Source organism: Anomalospiza imberbis, chromosome 12 (assembly GCF_031753505.1).
Source record: "Anomalospiza imberbis isolate Cuckoo-Finch-1a 21T00152 chromosome 12, ASM3175350v1, whole genome shotgun sequence".
In the NCBI taxonomy this organism is placed as follows: Eukaryota; Metazoa; Chordata; class Aves; order Passeriformes; family Viduidae; genus Anomalospiza; species Anomalospiza imberbis.
This window is the reverse complement of record NC_089692.1, coordinates 13,505,543-13,527,735: the sequence shown is the minus strand read 5'-3', so window position 1 is coordinate 13,527,735 and position 22,193 is coordinate 13,505,543. Positions and strand designations below refer to the sequence as shown.

Sequence of the window (22,193 nt, the reverse complement as noted above, 5' to 3'; positions counted from 1 at the left end):
CAGGAGATGCTACACCACTTCAGAGCACATATCTAAAGGTGCTTGTGGCTGGTCTGTCTTGCAGCCATACATCTCCATACAGCTTTGTCCTGTGCACAGCAGAAGTGCTGATCCTGTCAGGGAGGAGAAAAATCGCTGCCTCCTCCTGTTTTTCTTTTGGGATGTTTGTCTGGAAGGCATGCAAGATGACAATGAGGCAGAAAGCTGGCTTTGCTTTGTGGAGGGAACACTGTGCCATTGATGCTGCTGTGGAGTTCAGAGAGACTATTTCTGGGGTCTTGAGAAGAGAGAAACTCCAAGATCAGACCTTCCCCCAGACAAGCTATAGCACTGTAGCGTTGTTAGCTGGTGGGAATGAAGGTGGCATGTCCTACCTGCTGCTAGCTCGTGTTGCAGCGCAGCCAGGCTTGGGTGCCTTGGAGTTGCTGAGAAAATGGGCAAAGACTATCACTTTGCAGCTTTGAAAGAAGTTTCTGCTTGGTCTTCACCTGCCTTCCCACGCTCTGCTGGGAGTTTCAAGGCTGAGCTGCAGGCAGGCACAGCGGGAAGGCAGATCTGCCCCATGTCACCTCCAGACCATGTCTCTGCTCCCTTTTGAGCAGTGCTGAGCAGCTGTAGTGACGACACGTGGGGCATGGCTGCATTTTCATGCTGGGTACTCCCTGCCTTCAAACAAACACACCTTTGTTTTGGAGCACATTGGCTCGGCTGGATCCCTTTTTTTTTTTCCTTTGCCCAGATCATCTTCCCTGCAGCTGAGGGGAAACATGATGCGATGGTGAACACTTGTGCTCGGGGAGCTGCCTGCTTCAAAGCCTGGTTTGGGGTTACAGATATACCAAGGGGTGGGTGAACACACAGCTCCAGGGGAAAAAGGACACCGGGTTCTGGTCAGGATGACCTTGTATTTCATTTTCCTTTTTCTTAGATGTAAATCCAAACCTGGGGAAGCTGCCCTGCATGTATGTCTTGTGTATCATTGGGAGAGGCAGTATAGAAAGCAGACCAGCAGCTTTTCCATCAGCTTTCCTGGGCTTTGGCAGCTTAATTACATCTTTAATTGGCTGTTCCGTGCTCCACTGAGTGTCCATAGAAGCAGACAACATCCATAAATCAAACTGCTCAGATTTCCTTTGGTTATCTGATGGAAATAGTGTGTGGAGAGTAGCCTTGGGGTGCTCATATGTGCTGGCTTCCCTCCTTACCACAGTTAGACATGGCCTTTCTGAAGGAGAAATTAAGGAAGAGAACTCCCCTTTTTGCAAAGTCGCCTTTGAAATGCTCTCTCCAAACATTTGCTTTGAGTGCTGTCCTGCTAAATAAACCATCTCCCCTGGGGTTTCACTGTGGGAAAAGCAATCTTTACCTGCCAGCTCCCTGCTCTTGTGTTTGGAGGGGATATTTCCCTGAGCTGGGAGCTGCCCCTTTCCCTGCCCTCCCTGCCAAGAGTCTCAGACCGGGAAAATCCCTAAGCCTGGAGCTCTGCTGTGGTTTGACCAGTACTTTATGGTAGCCCTGGGGCACATTGTATATGACACTTGTACCAAGTGGCTCCTGCTCAGGGAAAATCATATCACCAAGTGTAAACTGGTATCTGTGCCGTGGCCCGGGGCTGAATGTGTGTCTGCCACTACATGCACACTGGGCTCAGGGCATATGTGGCTTATGGGGTTGGATTACAGGCTCTTCAACTCACCAGCAATCTGGTGGTTTTGGGATGAGCGTACATGCCATATCTGAAGAGATGGGATTGGCTCAATTTAGAGTCTCAGGCACTCCTTCTTCTAGCATATACTGAAGCTGAATAGTTCTGGGATGAACTCCCAAAAATCCCATTTTAACCCCAGGTGCTGCTTCCAGGGCTGTGACCACTATAAGATGCTTTCCCTTGGGCTGGAGAGAGCTAGGACAGGGCTGGCTCTGCTTGAACCAACCAGATGTGGTTATATGAGTCTTGAAAATCTGTCCATGCCCCTGCCCTTATCATCTCAGTGCTGTGACCATGTTTTGGCTGTCTGCTCTCTCATCAAGGCTTTGGCAGCAGGGCCCTTGCAGCTCTAATTTGCTCTCCCCTTGCCTCCCCAGGTACAAAAGGCCTGGAGTGCTCACCCTCCACCCCCACCATGAACTCCTACTTCTACAAGTTCATGATCAACCTGCTCAAGCGCTTCAGCAGTGAACGGAAACTCCTGGAAATGAGAGGAGCCTTCATCATCAGGTCAGAACACCCCACCAGCCTCACTGAAGCCCCTGAGCACCCCTGGGACGGGTGGGACGGGGATGGCAGGGTTAAGCAGCCCAAGTACTACATTCATTCAGAGCCAAAACCATTTCCTTGAGGAAAGGAAGCTTGAGCTTCCCTCGCTCTCCAGCAAACAGTTTTGGAGCAAACAGGATTTGCCTTTCACATGTCAAGGCACCATATTTCTCTATCCCATCCCTGGAGGCAAAGTGGTTCCTTATTAAACAATGTTGTCAGAGCCTGTTTCGTTAAGAAACAGCTAGACCAGCCGGAGCACGAAGACAGGCTTGCACTCAGAGTGCCAAGCTGAGTGAGTCCCTCCAGCCGGCTTGGCGAGATGCTCGCCCATCCAAAGCCATGTGTTTCAATGCATGGAGTTGGGAGATTTTGCTTCAGCTTTTTAAGGAGCTGTGGTGGAGACTGGACAGCCAAATGTTGTGAAGGCCAGAATGGCAAGTGTCGTGGCAGCTGGCAGGCAGACAGCTTTATTGCAATAAAATCTGGGGCAAGGGATATCCATTCCTCAGCTTGCTGGGAAATAACAGGGTTAATGGTCGAAGCGAGGTGGAGAAATCAGTGAGGAGGTTGGTGGAATCAGCTGGCAGGACCCTGGGTTTTCCTCCCTTGCTTTCCAGGATATGGCATCAAAATGAACAGGAGAGAGCATGAGATACAAGCCATGCTTCTGTAGGAGAAGAGAGCCACCTCTCCAAAGGCACAGGGGTGTGCCAGGTATTGATGAAGGGGTCCCATCACTGCAGTGAGAAAATACAGCATGCAGAGTTCCCAAAATTTGCTAAGCTGAGCTGGGTGTGGCATTGTATCTGTTTGGACAACCATTTTTGCCCAAGTCTGGATTCATCCTAGAGACAATATCCAGTTCACAGTGTCCACTGTCCTCTCACCAGTCAGCACAGCCCCTGGGATAAGCCACCCTTGGCTATGAAGTGGCCTCATGCTGTGTTAGGGAAGCAGTGTGACCAGAGTGACCACTGCTGAGCCACCTCCAGCTGGAGGAGCCACCTCCAGCTTTTTCCCTCCAGCTCTGGCAGGAGGAGTCTTGGCTGGCAGGCCCAGCTTTCCCAGCAGCCAGCCAGAGGTGCGGTGAGACTGGCTCACAGCAGCTCAGCAAGCCAGGGCTTTTTACAGTGACTCATGCCCCAAAAAATCTGGTAAAGCAAAAAAAAAATTAAAAAATAGATGACTCTGTCCTTTGTCAAGTTACGTTGTTGCTCATATGGGGTAGATGCAGGACTGGAGCCAAAGTGGTGGTTCTGGGAGGGTGAGCCGTGCCCTCAGGTACCAGTGATTAACTGAAATCTACTGATGGTGGGTAAAAGACTGGTGTAAACTCACATCTCTGCTGCTTCCAGAAAAAGCAAGATGAAAATAGAGGAGAAAAACTTTTACAGGACTCTCTGGCAAAGATTGATCTCTTGCCGGAGAGACTCAGTGAATGTGGGAGCCTCATGGAGCTATTTTTAGCCACTTTCCAAATTGAAGCCGTATGTGCGTTCCCACGTTACATCCCTCCCCTGTCCACAAGCCAGCTCAGCTGTTTTGCACAGCAGGGTGAGAAGCCAGCCTCATGTTTGACTTAAGAGATGCTGGTGATGTTTCATCCTGAGCCGGAGAGCGCAAGGGGGATGCTTGGGAGACTGGGACAGCATCTGCTGAAGGGTGGTCCAGGACCACTGCTGCCTCTTTCCCAGGCTGGCCTGGGAACACTGAAACAGGGAAGGAAAATAGACCTGCTACGTTTAGGCAATGATTTCCAGCTGAAGGATTAGTGTTCACATAAAAGGGAAATGGGGGACAGGGGTTTTATTCAAGCACAGCACAGCAGTTTCCCCTGTCACGTTGCTGGTGGGCAAATCCAAAGGTCTGTGAGGTCATGCAGGGGATCTGTGATTAAAGGTAGTTTATTTCTAATCCAACCCGACTTTGTTCATGCTTGGTTTCTGACTCTGAAAGGACTTTATACACACTCCTGATATGTCCTCAGAGTCACAGAGGTTATAGTACGTTTCATGCTTGAGGATGGGAGTGGGGTTTGACCAATGATCTCTGCAGGAGGTGAGACCGTCTCTTGCTCTGTAAAGAGCTGTGGTTCCCAAGACATGTAGAACTGCTCCAGAGCCTGCCTGGTGCTGGGAGATGGGTGGGAGAAGTACCTGCAGCCCTCACTGGCAGAATTCACCCTTGAAGCCTGGCTCAGGCAGAGATAGGGGCTGTGATGTTACCTCCCACCTTGATAAGCGCATCTGAGGCCTTCCACCCTTCTCACTAATTGCCCTGGCTGGCACGTGGCCGTCCTGCATTCACCAGAGCCCTTAAGCAAGAAGCAAATATTCCCATTCAGCTGCTGACCTCTTGGAGCAGCAGAAAAATGCAGAGGAGCTTCCAAAGCATCACATGGCTCCTTGGAGCAGCACGGCTGTCCTCCAGGCAGGAGCCCTGTGAAGGGAAAGCTGCTTGGCTGGTCAGGAGGCAGGCAGCAGAGCGGCACCGAGCTTTTCAGCTCACACTGAGATTTACAGGCTGGATTTAATGCCTGTTGGTTGGTACCAGTGCTACAGGATGGCAGGATTAAGGGAGAGGTTAAGCCCTACTGCATGGACATCAGTGTTGCTGCTTGGAGCAGTGTGAGGATAGGGCTGGCTTGTCCTTGCAAGGAGCTGTCTTCTCCCCTCTTCTACCTCCCCAGGGCTGGTTGTGCAGTTCCTGTGCTGTCCCCAGGGTCAGTCTGAGCTCCAGGAGCTGGTTCAACTGGCTAAGTCAAGCCTAGCACCAAAGCAGCCAGCTTTTTACTGCTCTCAGAGATGGAACAGCTCAGACATTCATGGCTGATATACCTTGCCACAGCAAATGAGCCCTCTGGGGTATGGGATGTGCTTGAGTGGCTGGAGACATCCCTATGCATGTCATGTGTGGATGCTTTGAAGTGCAGGGCTTAATTTTGAAGCCCAGCAAGGCCATTTTCTTGCAGAGCAGTGGCACCCTGGGGCAGAGAGGACGCCTGAGTCAGCACTTTGCTCCCCAGGCACAGCCTGCACGCAGGGGTTGTCTCAGCTTGTTTTACAGAGCTGTTAAACAAACCTCCCCACTGCCTGGCACTTTCTCACAGGGTGTTTTCTGAGGTTAAGTTGCTTGGAAGAGGCCCTGGCATGACTTTTCAACCACCTGGCATGTGATGCACCTGGTGAGACTTGTCCATTTGACTGGGGATGGTCCTTGGCCTTTGGGGGATATGCTTGAACACTGTGGGGACTGGTCAGGAGGGCTGGCTGGCTCTGCATCCACTCTGGAAGACATAGGCTGGAGCATATAAGGTTGTTCAGCCAATTTATGGCATTAGCTGCAGAGCTGGAAAATCCCAAGTCTCGTGATGGGGCCACGGATTTATAGTTCCAGCAGACGGGAAAAGTTCACCTGGCTGGAAATTCTGACTGTTCTTGAGATCTCAAAGCTCTGCTGGGATGAGGCCAGTGGAGAGCTGGATAACAAGGGCAGAGCTGAGGACAAAGACTGGCAAGTCACACTGGGTGCATGAAGGGCTATACATAATGCCCTCGGGGCTGGGGCAGCCAGTCCCTCTTTTTGGGCATGACAGGTCTCTTCTGCCTCTGAGAGGCTGAGGCTGACTGTACAACACCAGTTTCTCCACAAAAAGTAGTGAAAAAGACACAAAGTGAGTTTGAACCTGCTAACCAGGATGAGGAATCAGAGAGGAGGGGAGCAGAGGGCTGGAGGAGTGTGAAGCACAGACATCCATCCCATGCTCTTGGCAGGCCCGCAGTGAGGTGCATGTTAAATCGCTTCTGACTGGCCTGCCTGGCATTCCCAGAGCTGTACTCTCTGTCTGGGAGAGTGGGAAGGGAAGGGCTGCCTGCCAGCATCCCAGTGAGCAGGGCTGTCGGGAAGGAGTGGGCTGGGGGTTTAGCTGCAGTTTTGGATAGCAAGGGATGCACTGGGGATCCCGTACAGAGCCAGTGGGTGTTTGTTTTGGTAATAAGGGGGTGCTCACTCCTCTATACTGCAGTGAGCCAGTGTCCCCCCAGCCCCATCCTGGCTCCCACCTCATCCCTAACCTTGTCCTTTCCTCCTGCTGTGCTGTCCTCACTTCCCACCCCTCACTGGAAGAGGCTCAGGAGCTGGGGCTAACAAAAACCCTCCTCTTCTCCCAGGCCTGGATGCTCTTGAGCTCCTCTGGACATACATTTTCCTTGACTAAACACCCCAGTACCTCCTGGTGATCTGGAGGCACCCAGTGCTGGGATGCAGGACCCACTCCTGCTCCTTCCTCTGGACGTGCTGATGCCACTGTGCCCCCTCCAGCTCCCATTGCCAAACCCATGCCCTGAAAATCCCTCTACAAGTGAATCAGGGCTGGAGGGGGGACACGTGTCACCTCTTCCTCTCTCCCACCCTCCGTGCCACTGCAATGCAGAACAAAACCTGCATTTGTTTTTGCGGGAACCATTTGGCTTGTACTCAGCAAAGTGCAAAAAAAAAAGAAGGGGAAAAAAAATGGAGCCTCTTTGATAAACTGTGATATGAACTCGGGTAAAATCCAAACAGCTGTGAGTGCTACAAGGGAAGCTTCTGTGTTGGGAGGCAGCGAGCCTGCGAAAATCCACTGCTCTGCCTGCCAGGATGCTCGCTGGCCGCCTGCCCTCCGGCTTTAATGAACTGTGCACTCTCCATCCCCCTCCTCATGCCTCGCCGAGAGGAGGAACAGGAGAAAGCTTTTTAGTTTGTGTTTTTTTTGTGCATTTGCAAAGCCAAAAGAGGGACTCCCTCTCACCGAAGGCCCCGGCCAGGCACAGGGTGATGGAGCAGGGTGGTGAACATGCCCCGTTCTGCAGAGGTCAGAGGGCTTCTCCTCGTACATTTCCAGCCCATTCCTCTGTGTCTCCTTTTCATTCTTCCTGCTCCCCAAAACCTTCTCTCCTCGGTTTGCCATGTAAAACCCCATGCCTGGAGATCCAGATCAGTGCTACAGCGATGTGGTAGCTTTCCTGCTCCTTCTGCTCCAGGCTTGCACTGTGAATGCCCTCCAGGGTCTCCTCAGGCTCGTATGGGATTTGAAAGGAAGCCAGCAGCCCCACTGTACCTCCAAAAGCCCCCAGCTCTCAAACTGCCTCTTTTACATTGTACAGTGAGTTCCACAAGCCCACAGGAGCATGTGCTTATTGAGGTTTTAATTCACTTAGGCTCTGGGACATCATTCTGGACTCTCTGATACCCTCCCAGCCCCATGAAGCAGGAGCCAGAGGGGAAAAAACCCAGTTTCCCCCGGAGTAGAGGTTGGCTCTGGAGTCACAATGCCCCAGCAGTCACCAAGAGCATGACCTTCACAAGGGAGGAGCCTGGTTACCCTGTCAAAGGATTATCCCTGCTGGGAGAGCAGGAGATGGGCCAGCCCTGGCCAGCTGACTCCTGGGGCTGTACCCCTCAGGGAAGGACAGGAGATACCTCCACTGAGCTGCAGGGGCTGGATGAGCTGCAGGGCACCAGGTCCTGGAAGTGAGTTTGCTGTGCTAACTCACCAAAGCTGCTCCAGGACCAGCCGTACTTCAAGTTGCTTGGAAGCATTTGATGGGTTTTCCTGTAGAAAAATGGGAACCACATGTGAGCAGCAGTGCCGGCGTGGGCTGGAACTAATTTGGGTCAATGAGAGAGTGGAGGGGAGGAAGGGGAAATGTGCATAGGAGAGGAAAACCCTCACAAAATGGCCAAGTTCCTTCAAAGGGCAGGTCCCCAAGTAGGGATATCTGCTTCCTCCCAGCACTTTCCCTAGGATCACAGCAGGAATGCTGTGGAAGGAGGGAGCTGGGAGAAAGCGAACACAGCTTCCCTGCTTGCTGACTGTCATGTTCTGCAGAGCAGGGATTCAGCACAAGCAGCTTCCAAAGTGTCTCCCAAATTTTCTTTGCCTGGCTGATGGGGTGATGACCCTCATCATGGGGAAGCAGCTTAACCTGTCTGATCCCGTTGGTTGGGCTCGGGTCTTCTGATGGTGCTTCTTTTTCTGGCTCTGCAGCTATGACAACTCAGTTTATTCATCTTTGTGGAGGGAAAAGCCAGAACAGGAAATCAGGCTGAGCAACAGTGTTTTTCCCCCCACCTGTCTTCCAGGGGATCTTGCTCAGTTATCCCCCAGGCACAGGGCAAACTCATTTAAAAACTGAGAAGAGCTCACCTCAGCCAGTGGATCCAGCTGGGCACTCTGCTCCCAGGCTGGGATGTCCTCAGATAAGAGATCTCTGGATGGGACATCTATAACTCCCCACTGAAAGCATAGAGCTGTGCAAAAGCCACCTTGATTGGAGTTTCTGCCATTCGGTGCTCCTTCCCTTTGTGCATGAGCTGCTCCTTGTGTTCAGCTGCAGCTGGAGCTGGTCCTCTCAGAGCATTGGGTGCTCTCTTAGGGTCCTGGCAGGGCAGGGAGCATCCATCTGCTCTCTCTTATGCATCTATGGGCCTTGGAGGGTTTGAGGGAGCAAGACTCCTCAGGCTGAATCCCTCCTTGGGATCCCTCCAGGAATCCTGGCTCAGAAGGCAGGGCAGGCCTTGTGATCCAATGCAATGCTGAGAGGCAGTGGGCATGGAGGCAAGCCTGGCACTAAATCTAAAATAGCATCTGGGGTGTCTAAACCATGGCATAAATGGGGTATTTTTTCAGCTGACACTTGAGTGGGAAGTGTAGCAGGGCTCTCTGAGTTATGGGCACCTCCTTCCCTGAGCTGGAGTTGTTGGCAGAAGAGACAAGGCAGCTTCACCTCCCACCCCAGGTACACTTATCCCTGAGCCATGGGACACTGCCTCCTCTTCCCAGTCCCTCTTTTCCTTCCTTCTGGAAAGCTTCACTCTCAAACACAGAGTGTTTTCCTGCCATAGCCTATCCCTCTGCTTTCAGAGGTCTAGAGATAACCAGCAGGACCATTTTCCCTCAAATTTGCCTTCCCTACATGGGGATCCAAAGGCCCATCCATCTCTAGGACAGCAACCTGCTCCTTGGCCATGCTTTTAGGAACAAAAGCACTTTTATTTCTTCACCTTAAAGCAAAGTGATGGGGTAGGGTGAGCAGGGACCACAGCTCCCTTCTGTGTACAAACTGTGCACGCCCTCAACAGGATCAGTCTCTCCCAGCTCCTGTTGCCACAGCTTTGCACCCGCTCCTTTAACCTATTTTATTTGCAGTGATGAGAAATTATAGGGGGAGAAATAAGGCGCTTGTCAGTTTTCTTGAAAATTAGGCCACAGCTGTCAGCCTGAAAGGGAAGCGGACGTCTCAAAGGAAGGATCTGCTGCTGCTACTCTACAGTTCTCCCCCACTCCCAAGCCAGCCCCTACCCTTCCTCCCCTTCCAAAGAGAGCTTGCCTGAACACATCAGTGCCCGGTGTAAGTACCCCTCTGGGAACAGGTTCTGGGGGGCTCACTTGAACACGAGTTGTTCCTCTCAGCTGGGGTGGTGGCTGGAGCCAGGCACGTGCTCTAATGCTGCTGCTGGTGCCTCCTGCCTGGGGCTTGAAGCCCCAGGAGCCCAGGGCAAGACTTGCCTTTGCCATCCATTTTGCCATCGTGTCACTGGCAAGTTTAAAAGTTGGAAAAGAAGTGCTTTGGGGAGGTCATTTTTTGCTTTCCTGGAGGGTTTGAAGGAGAGGTTTGCCTGTTTTTCAAGTGAGCCTTTTGCAGATGCTCAGATGTTCCTACAGGATTTTGTAAGCTTTGCAGGTCATCAGTGACTCATCAGTACAGGAGCTTGGAGCAATCTGGTCTAGTGAAAGGTGTCCCTGGCCATGGCAGGGGGGTTGAAATGAGATAGTTTTTAAGGTCCCTTCCAAGCCAAACCATTCCAGAATTTTATGGGCAGGGATAGCTTTATCCATAAGTCACTATAAAGTTTCCTCAGGGAAGGTCCTGGCACACACCAGCTTCAGCAGCTGGAGACTGGTGCTTGTTGTCTGTCTAGTGGGCTTCACCTTGGAGGAGCTGTCACATTTCATCTTTGTTGTGTTAAAAGTTGGGCCATACCTTGGGCTGAGTAGACTATCAAGTTTCCAAATTTAGTTGTCTTAGCTTCTGGCCCATTCCAAAGGATATTACTCTTCCTTCTCCTTGCAACAGCCCTGTTTCCCACTCCTGTTTGGTACAGAGCTGCAGGTATTTCACTGATCATAAAAATGTCCAGAGGTGATGGATATCTGCTTGGAGATCTCAAGGTGATCTCATTGAAGGGCATTTTTTTCCAGTCATGTCCAAGGTGGGAACAAGGCTGGGTTCATCACGAGTCAAGGTGGATGTGCCCAGCCTCAGGCTGGTCTATCAGCTTTAGTGGGCAGCGGGGCAGCCACCCTGCCAGCCAGGACAGGGACCTCCCAGTGGCCTGATGTCCAGGGGGAGCATTAGGAGGAGCAGAAGCCACGGGCTGAGACTCAGCAGGATCAAAATGCTGTTTCACCAGTTGAAGCTGGCCTGAAATACTAACGTACATTTGTGCTGTGCTCCTCTCAGGCATCCGTCTTGGTTGCTCTGGGGATCCCCAGGGATCCCTGGGGAGCGCCTTACGCTGAGGCGGCCGCGGCCCAGCACTGAGCTGGCACCGCGGCTCCTTCGGCAGTTGTCACACTGACGGCTGCTGCCAAGCAGACGCTCCGTGGGAGGGTTTTCTTGTTTGCATTAAACACTCTGCACCTTTCCCTTTTCAAGCGAAGGCATCGCAGGGCTTGTCTCCTCCGGTTTTCCGAGATCCACACATCCCCTCCCAGAATCCACACATCTCCTTCCCAGATCCACACATCTCTTCCCAGGATATGCATGTCTCTGGTCTGCAGCTTTCACCGAGTTTCCCTGGGAAGATTGATAACCATTCCAAGAAACCAAAGCTGATGAGGGTCTTTCTCCTCCCCAGACCTGCCTCCTGCAGAAGGAGCTCCCCTGTTCCTAAACCTCACAAACCCTTCAAAATCCCTTACATAAAATGCTATGAATTTTGTAAAGCAGGAGCTGCTGGGGTTGCTATGGTTTCCCTTGCCCAGAGGAGCAGCTCTGGAGCCTGGATTGAGGAAAGGGGGGGATTAAAATGGAGGACGGGGATTTTCTCTGCTGATATGGAGGGAAAGAATGGGACAATGACATCCTCCTGTCTTCCCCACATGCTCTCTTCTCCTTCTCCCCTTCACATCCTAATTTTATCTATGCTTTCTCTGCAAATTCCTAAAGGATCCCAGCTGCTGGGCCAGGCTGGAGATGTTGCTTTTGCTGGCAGGAGAATTTCAGGAGGATAGGGAGGGGCAGTGGGTATCACAGAGGCTGTGGATTTCCTGGTTGGGTGGGTTAAGCCAGGGCATCTGTTGGGGAGCCTGGGGCGTGGAGGAAGGGTGGAGGATAGCCTTTGGGAGGAGAGAGGAAGGGAGCAGAGGAAGAGGAGGGTTGGGAGGAAGTATGGAGGGGCTCTGCCCTCCTCACAGCTGTGGAAGTTGTTTTGAGACCCATAAGCAGAAAAGTGGAGCAGAACCCCTCAGAGCATCACTCCCAGGCCTCAGCCAGCTCCTTCCACTGCTCAAGCTCTGTCCCAATTGCTGGAAGTGGGACGAGACATGATCCTCTCCCTGCTGGGGCCCCATGTCTATTAGCCCAGAGCTAATAAAACGAATCACTGGTGCTTAATGAAGAAGCACCTGGTTAATTGAACACAGCGGGATGGTGCTCAGCATGGCCAGGCAACAGGACGGGACCAGTGTTTCCCCCCAGGCACCCTACAGATCCCAGAGGAGGAGGCGGTTCTGTAGTGAGACTGGATCTCATCTTACTTTTTTTAGATTTTAGGTGAAAAACAAATGTTCACCCTCTTCAAGCAAGCATTGGTCTGGCCTGAGCCTCTGCCACCCTGTTCCTGCATGGTAGCTCGGGGCAGGGGACGGGACTGAAGTGGTTAAAGGGACGAGCGGGCAGGATGGGAGCTCTGACAGCTCCCTGAAATGATGATGTTTAGATTAGCTGGTTTCCAAGCATCAAGTTGTCAAAGCAAGAGGGCTGGGAGGGATGCCGGGGCTTGTCCTTAATTGGAGATGTGGCTCTAAAGCCACCCCATCTTGCCAACATCCTCTGTTCCAGCACACTGCCCTGCAGCAGCTCCCTGCCCCTGTACGATCCCTGTTCTGCCTGTTCCCATACCTCATCCCACCCCACTGACCATTTGTGTGATGAGAATTCATTGTGATTGACGTTGCTGTGCTGGCAATTTGATGGCTGCTACATAAGAGACACAGGAGGACCCTAGGGTGACATGGCCACGCAAAGCTTGTGGTGACCTCTGTGGCTCTTCCCTTGGCCAGCCTCGTGTTGTCAAGGAGTCCTTTAGGTAAGGGGAAGGGCAGGGTCCTATGACTGCGGCAGGGGCTGGAGGTGACCTGCTGGGTCCCTTGGGAGCCCCACGGTGGCTCGAGGTGTCCCTGAGGCATGGTCACGCTGCAGGTGGATGCTGCCTCCCATCTGCCTGCAGCTACATTCCTTGGCTCTGTAGGAAAGGCTTGAATAACCCTTTTAATTTAAGGAGTTAAATTTTAATGGCCTGAATACCACATTTCATTATCGCCATGTGCCTGCACTGCTGGCTGCGTAACATAACCAGTGTGTGCCATGATGCTCTGCAGCTCCTGCCTCCCTGGGGACACTTCTTGCCCTCTTCTTCCATGCCAGGAGATCCTTGGGGACTCTCTGGGTCCTCATGAGCAAGGGGATGCACATCACCCATAGGGATGCAGGGAAAACTTCAGGGAGAGACATCCTGCTGGAATGATGCTTCAGGGAGATTAGCCAGTTCCTTTCGTCATCACATCATGTATGTATGGGGAGATAGATATATTTAAGGGGTGTGTGTATATATATATATACACACACACATATTTATGGGCTGTATATATCCAGGATATGTTTATGGTGTGTACATATAAGGGGTATGGCTCCTACTTTCCATCTCCTCTGCCCTGTTCCTTTCCACAGCCACTCCACCGGCATCTCAGCTGAAGCCACCTGTCCTCTGTTCAGCCCCTTTCCCTGCCTCCTCCAGCCAGCCTGGCATTCCCCTCATGCCATCAAAGCCTCCCAGGGAATGGGCTCCTGGGGACCCTCCCACCCCACCAACAGCCGCCTGGTGCTAGCAGTTGCGCTCAGCTGCTGGCTGCTGTCACAGAGGCCAGCAGCTGCAGGACCAGCCAGTTGTCCCCTCCTTTGGGGACTGCTTTTGGGATATGCCAACCACGGGGCTTCGTGGAAGGGAGTTTGATGTCTCTACCAGTGCCATAGGAGGATGCTGTGCACTGGCAAACTTAATCTGCTGGTGGATCCCAGAGAGTCTGGGGGCAGCTGGAGGGGCTGGTGCCCAAGCAGGACAGCATCCCCACGAGGTGACATGGCTCTGAAGCAGAGGGACAGTCTCCACACAGCTACTTCTCTAACACCCCAACAAGTCTCCAGTTCCCCAGTGCCACTGAAAGGAGAGGGGAGAATCCCAACCCTTCCCCACTAATCAAAACCAGGCCTGAAATTAGAAAGCAACTTGCATTCAGCCCCCTGCTCACTGTGAGCACAGCGTTCACCAGGCAAATGGCAGAGCTCCTATTTATGGAAAGCGAGAGCCTTCATTTTCCATGGAGGACCGGTAGAGGGGGAACCTGAAAGGCATCCTTTTTGTCATGGGGGAGCTTTGGAGGTTACTGAATTGGCCTCAGTGCTCCCTGGCACTGTTTTTCTTGTTTAAGCTCTTGCTTATATTCTTCTTGCCTGGAAGGTGTAAAACACAGTCTCCCCACTAGCCATGAGCATTGCAGCCTGTCCCAGCTGTACTGGTGCACCAGCCACTTCACTGTTGAGACTAAAACTTATCCCAGTGTTTGTCCCTGGAGAACTCATCCCTTCTTTGAGGCACATTAAACCATCTTATTTCATGGTTCAAGCAGCACGGCTGCTGGAGGAAGTTTGGCAAGGATGGGGCATCCAGTTATCCCCCCTTGCTGGAGAAGGGTAGGCACCTTACTTCTGGGCTGGGCTTAGTCCTGCCCAGGCTGGGCTTGCTTTGTTGCAGCTGGCAAAGACTGGATCCTGCCTGCAACGCTGAGCTATTGATTTGCTTTTGGCTCCATCAGGCTGGACTAAAAGCCTCTGCCTTCCCCTTTCCTCCCTCCATGCCTCACTTTCCCACCGCTCTCCCTCCTCCAGCCAGCCTGTGTCCAAGCGGCGAGAAATCAGGGAAGCGTTTTCATCCCCATGAATGCAGCCAGTTACGTAAGAATAATTGGGATAAATGAGCTTATTTATCACAGCCCGTTCCATTTTAGCGGGGTCCAGGGCGATCGCCGGGTTGGGTTACATAAAATCCCGCACAGAGCATCTCATTGTCCGGCAGCAGCCACGCGGGATGCGGGAGCTGCTGATGGAGAGCAGCCAGGGCTGGGTGAGGAGGGAAGGGATTATTTGGCAGGACGAAGAGGTGGGAGGAAGATGGGGGGTTTCTTCCTCCACATGTTGAGGAGGGAAGATCTGTTACTTCATTCTCCTCCTGCGTCCCTAAATCACCAGGCTTTAGGGTATGGTCTTTGGAGTCTATAGCCAGATAGTCTTCCTCTGGTCTGTCCTCACAGGCACAGGGGCTGGGAACTCACATCCGTCCTCTTCCTCACCCCAGGAGGTGAAAACATGACTTCCAGGCAGGGGACGTTCAGGTGTACCTCCTAGTTCCTGACCAAACCAGGAACACCTCCCAGCCAGCAGCCCAAGCAGTTGCTCCTTGTTTTGCCTCTTAATCCTCTCAGAGATGCCTCCAGGGGGAAATCTGAATCCAGCTAAAATTATCTGGTGGGGAACTGTGTTTGGTAGGAGCTGGGGGAAAGCAGAGTTGCTCTGGGGGATGCCTTGCTGCCAAGGTTCCCTGTCAGCCCATGGGGAAATGTGGTGAGCCAGGGAGCATCCCAGTTTCAGAAGAATCTGGGATACTAGGGAGCCAGGTGGGCTTCCCTGTATCCCTCCAATCCCCACACTGGGGATGTGAGCTGGCGCTGGGCAGCATTTCAGGTGTCCTCGGACAAACTACCCAGGAAGGCAAGAGCCTGGAGAAAAACAGGAAATCCCCAAATCCAAACAAATGTGGGAGAAAAAAAATCTGATGGTTTTATTTTTTTGTTTGTGGACTAAAAAAATGTTGAAAATCTTGGGAATGCCTCAAGATTTGTTAAGTAGGACATTCCTGCTGTGACCCAGCCAGGCGGATCAGCGTGGGCTGGTTACACTGTTTTGGGGAAAGCACTGCTGGCAGGATATCCAGTGGAACAGAGACATCTTCCAGCTTCACCAGCTGGATCTCCAGAGCCACTCAGCACCAGATCTCGTGGCAGCTGGAGCATGGAGGAGTTCAAAGAGCAGCCTCTGGCTCCCGGACTGCCGGGTTGCACAATGCCAGGAGGAATTGTTTCGCCCTGCTGGCTGCACTCACTGGGATGTTCCCCAGTGTCACTGGGATACTGGTCTGACTAGACCATCACATGCCATCTTCAATGGTGCTGCTGTGCACATACTACGCTGGTCAGGCTGGAAAGTGACACTGAAACCTCCTGAGGGAGGTCATGGGAAGGCTTGAGGTGGCACAAGCCATAGTAGTGGGTGCCAGCAAGGTCCCAAAGCAATATGACCAGGGGCATGTCTTACCCCAGCTATAGTTATGTCCTGGTGTGAATAACTGCATCCTCCAAATGCAGAGCCTGGTATTGCTCCACAGCATCTCCCTTCTAGTGTCATCACATTCACCCAACCTCTGGTGCACCCAGATCTCCTCCCTGGTCCTCTCTGGAGAAGTGGACTCACATCAGAGTCTTGATGGTGCTCATTAACAATCCTTTCCCCCTGGTTTCTCTCCTCTGTGATACACAGGCAGCTTTGTCTACTTCTGAATGCAGAGAACATCTTTCACTCCATGGCAGACATACTGCTTAGGGAGGAGGACCTCAAATTCGCCTCTACCATGGTCCACACCCTCAATACCATCCTGCTGACGTCCTCTGAGCTCTTCCAGCTGAGAAACCAACTGAAGGACCTGAAGACCCCGGTATGGGCAGCAGGAGCAAGCTTAGCAGCTGGAGGGACATAATGGGGGTGGTGGGGACCTGGCAGCCACCTGGGAGTGTGTCTTGCTGCTCAGTCCCTGCCTGTTAGGTCCCAGGGTTGGAGCTCGGGCAGCCTATTTATTCATCCACCCTTCAGGAGCTGAGGATAGGCTTGGAGGATGTGCCCAACTCTGCCCAGCTCTTGCTTTTCTCCCTGGAATGGGAATGGGCTTACTGAGCCCTCAAGCAGCTGCTGCCTCCCTCCGTCTGCCCCCACCATGGGCTGTGGGACAGGTGACAGCAGGAGGAGAGTCCTGCAGTCCCTCAATGGTCCCTCCAAGGAACATGACCACAGGATTTGCTGAGCAGCTGCCACCAGCACCAGTGACATCCAAGGAAAGAGAGAAGGAAGATTTATCCTCCTCCTCCTGCTGAAAACCAGTGATGCAGGGGTGTCCCCTTGGGTGGGACAGCATTGTCCTCCAGCCCCTCATCCTGTAGTGGACGCAGCAGCCCTGAGGGCCCCCTCGTCATGCTGTCACCCCAAAGCCCACCTGGTCTCCATCTCCTGAGGCTGAGGCTCGTGCCAGTGCCAGGTGGACTTGGTGGGTCCAGAAACGTCCCTTTGTGTTTTGGTGGCACTTGCCAGCCTGGCGGGTTGGTGTTGGGTACCTGGGGCTCTCCGTGCCGTGTCTGTGCTCCCAGTGGTGACCAAACTCCAATGGTTCTCTTTCCCCAGGAAAGCCGTAACCTCTTCTGCTGCTTGTACCGGTCCTGGTGTCACAACCCTGTGACAACCGTGTCCCTCTGCTTCCTTACCCAGAACTATAAGCATGCCTATGACCTCATCCAGAAATTGTATCCTTTGGGGATTTTCTGCCAGGGTGGGGCCTGAGCTGGCCCTTAGTCCCTCTGTGGCAACCAAGGTCACCCTGCAGGCCAGCCCAGCCTCCTGCCTGCAGCCCATCATTACTGGGGCAGGGCAGCCTGTGCTGGGTATGTGCCAGCTCCCTTCCCCTGGTGTCATCCCTTTTTTTGTGGTGAAAAGAGAGGAAGGCATGCACTGACTGAGCCTTGACCTTCCCCTGCCCAGGAGGGGAGGCTCCTCAACATCCTCTTCCTCCCAGGAAGATGAAGGCTTTGGCCTCCTGGCCTGGTGAGGAGCAGGCAGTGCCCAGCACGGCACAATCCCCAGTGAGCTCACCATCTGTCTGCAGCAGAATGATTATTTTCATGTGCCAGCAAACCCCAGGCCTCTCTGAGTAGTTTTCCAAACCAAGAAGCTCAATAACATGCTCAAGTTCCCTTCCCAGTGCACACCGGCATTCCTTCTGGGAGACGCGCCATCCCCGTGGGCCAGGAGGGTAAAAGCAAGTGTCCTCCCCTGAACACTCAACATGCCTGCTCTCAGCCTTTTGGGCAGCCTGCCTCTTCCCCTGTACCTGCCTGCTCGTCTCTTTCCCTCCATCATCCCTTAGCCACCCTGAAGACCTTTCAGCCCTGCCTGCGTGCAAGCCCTGCCTCTTCCCTGCCCGCTCGCATCCCACAGGAGCTGTGGATTCAGGGAGGCTTTGGCAAAGCCATGGTCCGCACCAGGCATTGCCCTCGTGAGCCATCTGCTGCTGCCCGGCCACCTTTACCCAAGGTAACATCCTTAACAGCCACATCCAGCGGGGATCTGGAGGTCACCGTGGATTTCCTCACTGAGGTGGACAAGCTGGTGCAGCTCATCGAGTGCCCCATATTCACATGTAAGGAGGAAACCCCGGGTGGGGAAGGGGCCGTGCACGGTGCTCCCCCTCCCCGCGCCTCCATCGCAGGCGGCAGCCACCGCACGAATAAATAGAGCAGAAGTTATGAGACTTCTTGCCGGGAGGTTTGCCCAGTGCTGGAGCTGCCCGCCGGGAAAAGGGCACACTGGCAGCACGGGGGGGCAGCGTTGCCCCCCAGATATAGGTTAAGGGAGCGAGCGGCACTGGCATCCAACAAAAGAGATGGGGGAAGGGATGGAGAGGGAAGGCCTAGAGCACACTGAGCATCTCCAGGGGTGCACGAGGAGTGTGTCAGATGGGGAAACCCTCTGTGCCACCCTCGGATGCACAGGATGGCATTGTGGGTGCTGCTGGGGCCCTTAGCAGGAAAAAAGGGTTTTTTTCTAGAAATGAAGAGTTAAGCTCTAAAAAACTAGCTGATGTTTTCTCCAGCATCCAGCAATGTGGGTCCCCCACTAGGTAATGCAGCAGTGCCTAACCAGGGGATCAGGGGTGTGACACTGGGAGCCGGGAGGGTGGCAGGGCGACCTGTGGCTGTGGGAGGATTTATCATTATGTCAATTTGCTTACCCTGGGCTTCTCATTGAAGGTGTAGCAGGGCACTGAGGTTGCTGGAAAATGTCCTGGAAAGGACTTTGTGGCGCACCTATATAGGCCCAGGGTGATATTGGGGAATGTTTAAGGGAAGAGGTTTAGAGCACCTGGACAGTAGAGACCTTCAGTCATGCTCCCTCCTGTAGACCCGTCCCATATCCCCAGGATGACTGTCCCAATGTGTGAGGCACCCACACGTCTGTGGTGGTTTTGCATGCCCCAAAATTACTCACTGAGGGTTCCCCAGCCCACTCACCTTAGTCTGCTCATCTCAGGGTAGGAGATAGACGTGTCCCCCATAAAGTGCCATCCCTGGTGATGGCTCCCTTCACTGGGAGACACCAGAGGTACAAGTGACAACCAGGAGGTGAGTTGCTGAGACACAGACCTTGCCCCATCTCCTGGACCTTCAGTTGTATTTATGGCTCCAGAAGACTTCTGCCATGAGCACAGCGAGGGATGGAGCCAGAGAGTGGTTTTGCCTCTACTGAGCAGAACTGAGGCCCAGCACATGTAGCCCTCAGAGCCAAGCAGAGGGGATTCCTTCTGCTCCAGAGAGTCCCCAGGAGGGTGTCACCCAGCCCTCTGGATGTGATGCTCCAGGGTGGGTATTTCTGCTAAATCTGGAGAAGCTGAGGAGCAATCCTGTGTTGCATGTGTGTTCTCAGGCAGACAGCATGGACAGCCTCAGGGGTGAGTGGTATCAGGAGTGGCAGACTGGGGAGCCAGTTGCCCCCAGGGGGCTGTGTCAAGGAGAGGGACTTCTGGGCACCATGGGACACCAAGATGGATGGGTTAATGAAAGGGGAGAGGGGTGCCATCAAGTGCCCCTTGGGTTGTCTGGCAGAGGCTTAGGCTGTCAGAGGGGGTGGGAGAAGCCTGCTATTACAGCTGGAGATGAAATGCATTTTCCCTGCCTTCCCATCCTCTTCTGTCCTCTTCCAGATCTCCGCCTGCAGCTGCTGGATGTGAAGAACAACCCCTACCTGATCAAGGCTCTCTATGGCCTGCTGATGCTGCTGCCCCAGAGCAGCGCCTTCCAGCTCCTCTCCCATCGCCTCCAGTGCGTGCCCAACCCAGAGCTCATGCAGACCACGTAAGTGCTGGGGGGGACAGACCGGCATCAGCATCGGGGCTGGATCAGCTGTTCCCCCACAGCTGAGCATCCCTGCCATTCCAGGCTCAGCCCCAATCCCAGGCTCAGCCCCATGCTCTGGCTTTCACCCCCCAGCTCCGCTGCGGCCGTGGCTGCTCCTTGTCCCCATGGCCGGGAGTGTTGGCCAGGGGGGTTTTTTGTGTCTATATTTGGTAACCCTGGGAGGGCTGTGCCTCATCCACAGGCATTTGGCATCCGGGATGGAAAATTTCACTTGTGGGGTCGCTATGGAAACGAGCAGAGCTGGGAAGGAGGTTTATGGAGAAAGACTCCAGCAGCTGGGGGGGGCTCCCAAAGCATCCCCCCTGCAGCCTGGACAGCCTTCACAGCACCCAAAAGGAGCCTGGCACCCTGCTAATGCCTCCGGATAGCTGCTCCATTCCCACTCCTGGCCTTTGGGGATCCTTGAGATGTGCAAGGGCAGCATCTCCCTGGGGACCAGCTGAGATCCTCGTGCTCCCTGCCCAGGGGTGCTGCCAGTGGGATTTGCTTTCCAACCCTTGGCTAATGAGTTGTGGGGGGGCTTGATAATAAAGCTGGCTCTGCCTTGGCGCAGCCCTGGGAACAAAAAGAGCTCCCAAGATGGGCAGGTTTCTGAATTAACCCCCTGCTGCTGTTGTCGCTCCTTGGCTTTTAACTGCTTCCCTGGGATGGCTTTTATCCCTCATGGCCTCCGGCACTGAGCTCCTACCCACAGCCCAGTACTGATATTTAATTGGGGGGGTGGAGAGGGGGCTGCATGTGCTTCCTCCTCCTTTTTTCTCCCCACTAACCCTGGCAGTGGGGGTTTTTCGAGCTGTCAGACAGCCTGAGCATCTGATTAACTCTGACCTACATTCCTTCAAACGCCGAAGCCGGCTTTCATAACTGGCCAGTCCCAGCTGCCCCCTCCCCAGGGACATACCAGGGCCACCAGAGCTGCCTGCCATCTTCCCATGGGCATCCTATGGCTGGTGTCTGCTCCTTCCTTGCATGGGGACAGCACAGGGTGAGTATCCATGGCTGGAACCCTAGGAAGCCTGCATTTGGAGGCTCCCACCATAGGTGCTCATCCCTGAGGACTGTCCCTGCTGCCACTGGATGTTTTTTGCTCGCTCAAAGAAGCAGACATGGAAACTGAGGTATATGGCCCTGGCATCCTTATCTCACTGCTTTTGACTGCAATGGGTTGGGATAGAGAGGAGTATATGTCAGAGGAAGTAAACTTGCCATGTGGGGCCAAGATGCAGATGTCCCTTGTCCTCTCCTTGTCCCAGGACCTCTTGGGCTCTATCTCACAGCTTTAGAGAAAGAAAATAATCCTTTGGGGGTATTTTATGAGGCACCAGCATGACTAGGATTTGCTGAGCTCAGCTTCTTCAGGACAAGATTTTGGTGCTGCTAGTGCTGGATGCTTACAGCACCAAACATCCCCATCCCCTTCCCACCCTAACTCTCTTCCCACCGTGCAGGGACAACACCAAGCCCAGCACCAGCTTCAAGAGAGCAGCAGCCTCTAACATCGACTACATGGAGCTGCTGCAGCACTTTGAGAAGGTCCAAAACAAGCACCTGGAAGCAAGACACCAGCGAGCCGGGCGGGCCGAGCAGCTGGACCGGCGGGTGGTCCTCTGAGCACTCCTGCGGCCACCGCGGGTGTGCACAGTTGCTGGGGCAGGGACCAGGGGACACAGACCAGGGAACAGGCACACCGGTTGCTGGCCACCGGAGGATCTGGTGGGGTTAATGGAGATGGGCAAGCGCTCAACACAGGGCTGGTTTTCCCCCCCACTGTGTGTATGGACGAGGGGGGACTCTCAGGCTGTGCCCAGCTTTTCCTGTGGGTGTTGGGGGGACATGGGGAAGGGTTGCCCGAGGAGAGGGCCAGAGTAAAGCACCTCGTCTTCTCTTGCAATGGGGCGAGGGAACTCCCCTTTGCTTTGCTAATGCCTTTCCCGTGACTGTCAGCTGAGCACCCAGCCTGCTGCCAGCAGCACCGGAGGAGGGGAAGGGAAGACGGGAGCAACCCCTGGCCTTCCGCCCTGGAAAACAAGCACGCGGGGCCGCCAGCCACCTCTGACCACCCTGACTTCCACCCTCTGGTTCCGAGGCCCTGCTGGAGGTGGCATCTCACTCGGGGAGACACTCCTGTGCCTGACACTTGGCCCCCTCCCTGCATTCACACATCCTCTCTGAGTCCCTGGCTCTTGGCAGGGACAACTGCACAGCTTCAACTCCCAACTGGCACCAGGGGACACGAGGAGCAGTGGACCTGACTCCAGACTCCATTTCTTGTTCCTTCATTAAGCTCCCCATGATAAAATAAACAAATAATGCAGAACAGCC

At 53.7% G+C, this 22,193-nt stretch overlaps 1 protein-coding gene across 2 annotated transcripts in view; it reads left to right on the top strand.

Moving 5' to 3' along the window:
* The window catches only part of VAC14 (VAC14 component of PIKFYVE complex), a 57,943-nt gene extending 35,750 nt beyond the window's left edge, over positions 1-22,193 (top strand). The window contains exons 14-19 of one of the 2 annotated variants that reach the window (XM_068202880.1): positions 2,086-2,218; positions 16,174-16,348; positions 17,086-17,204; positions 18,018-18,097; positions 19,658-19,808; positions 21,320-22,193. In XM_068202880.1, the coding sequence (XP_068058981.1) occupies positions 2,086-2,218; positions 16,174-16,348; positions 17,086-17,204; positions 18,018-18,097; positions 19,658-19,808; positions 21,320-21,482 (821 nt within the window). In that variant the 3' untranslated portion in view covers positions 21,483-22,193. Of the gene's footprint in view, positions 1-2,085; positions 2,219-16,173; positions 16,349-17,085; positions 17,205-18,017; positions 18,098-19,657; positions 19,809-20,052; positions 21,274-21,319 lie in introns of those variants that run through there. The other variant, XM_068202879.1, reaches the window with a different exon arrangement.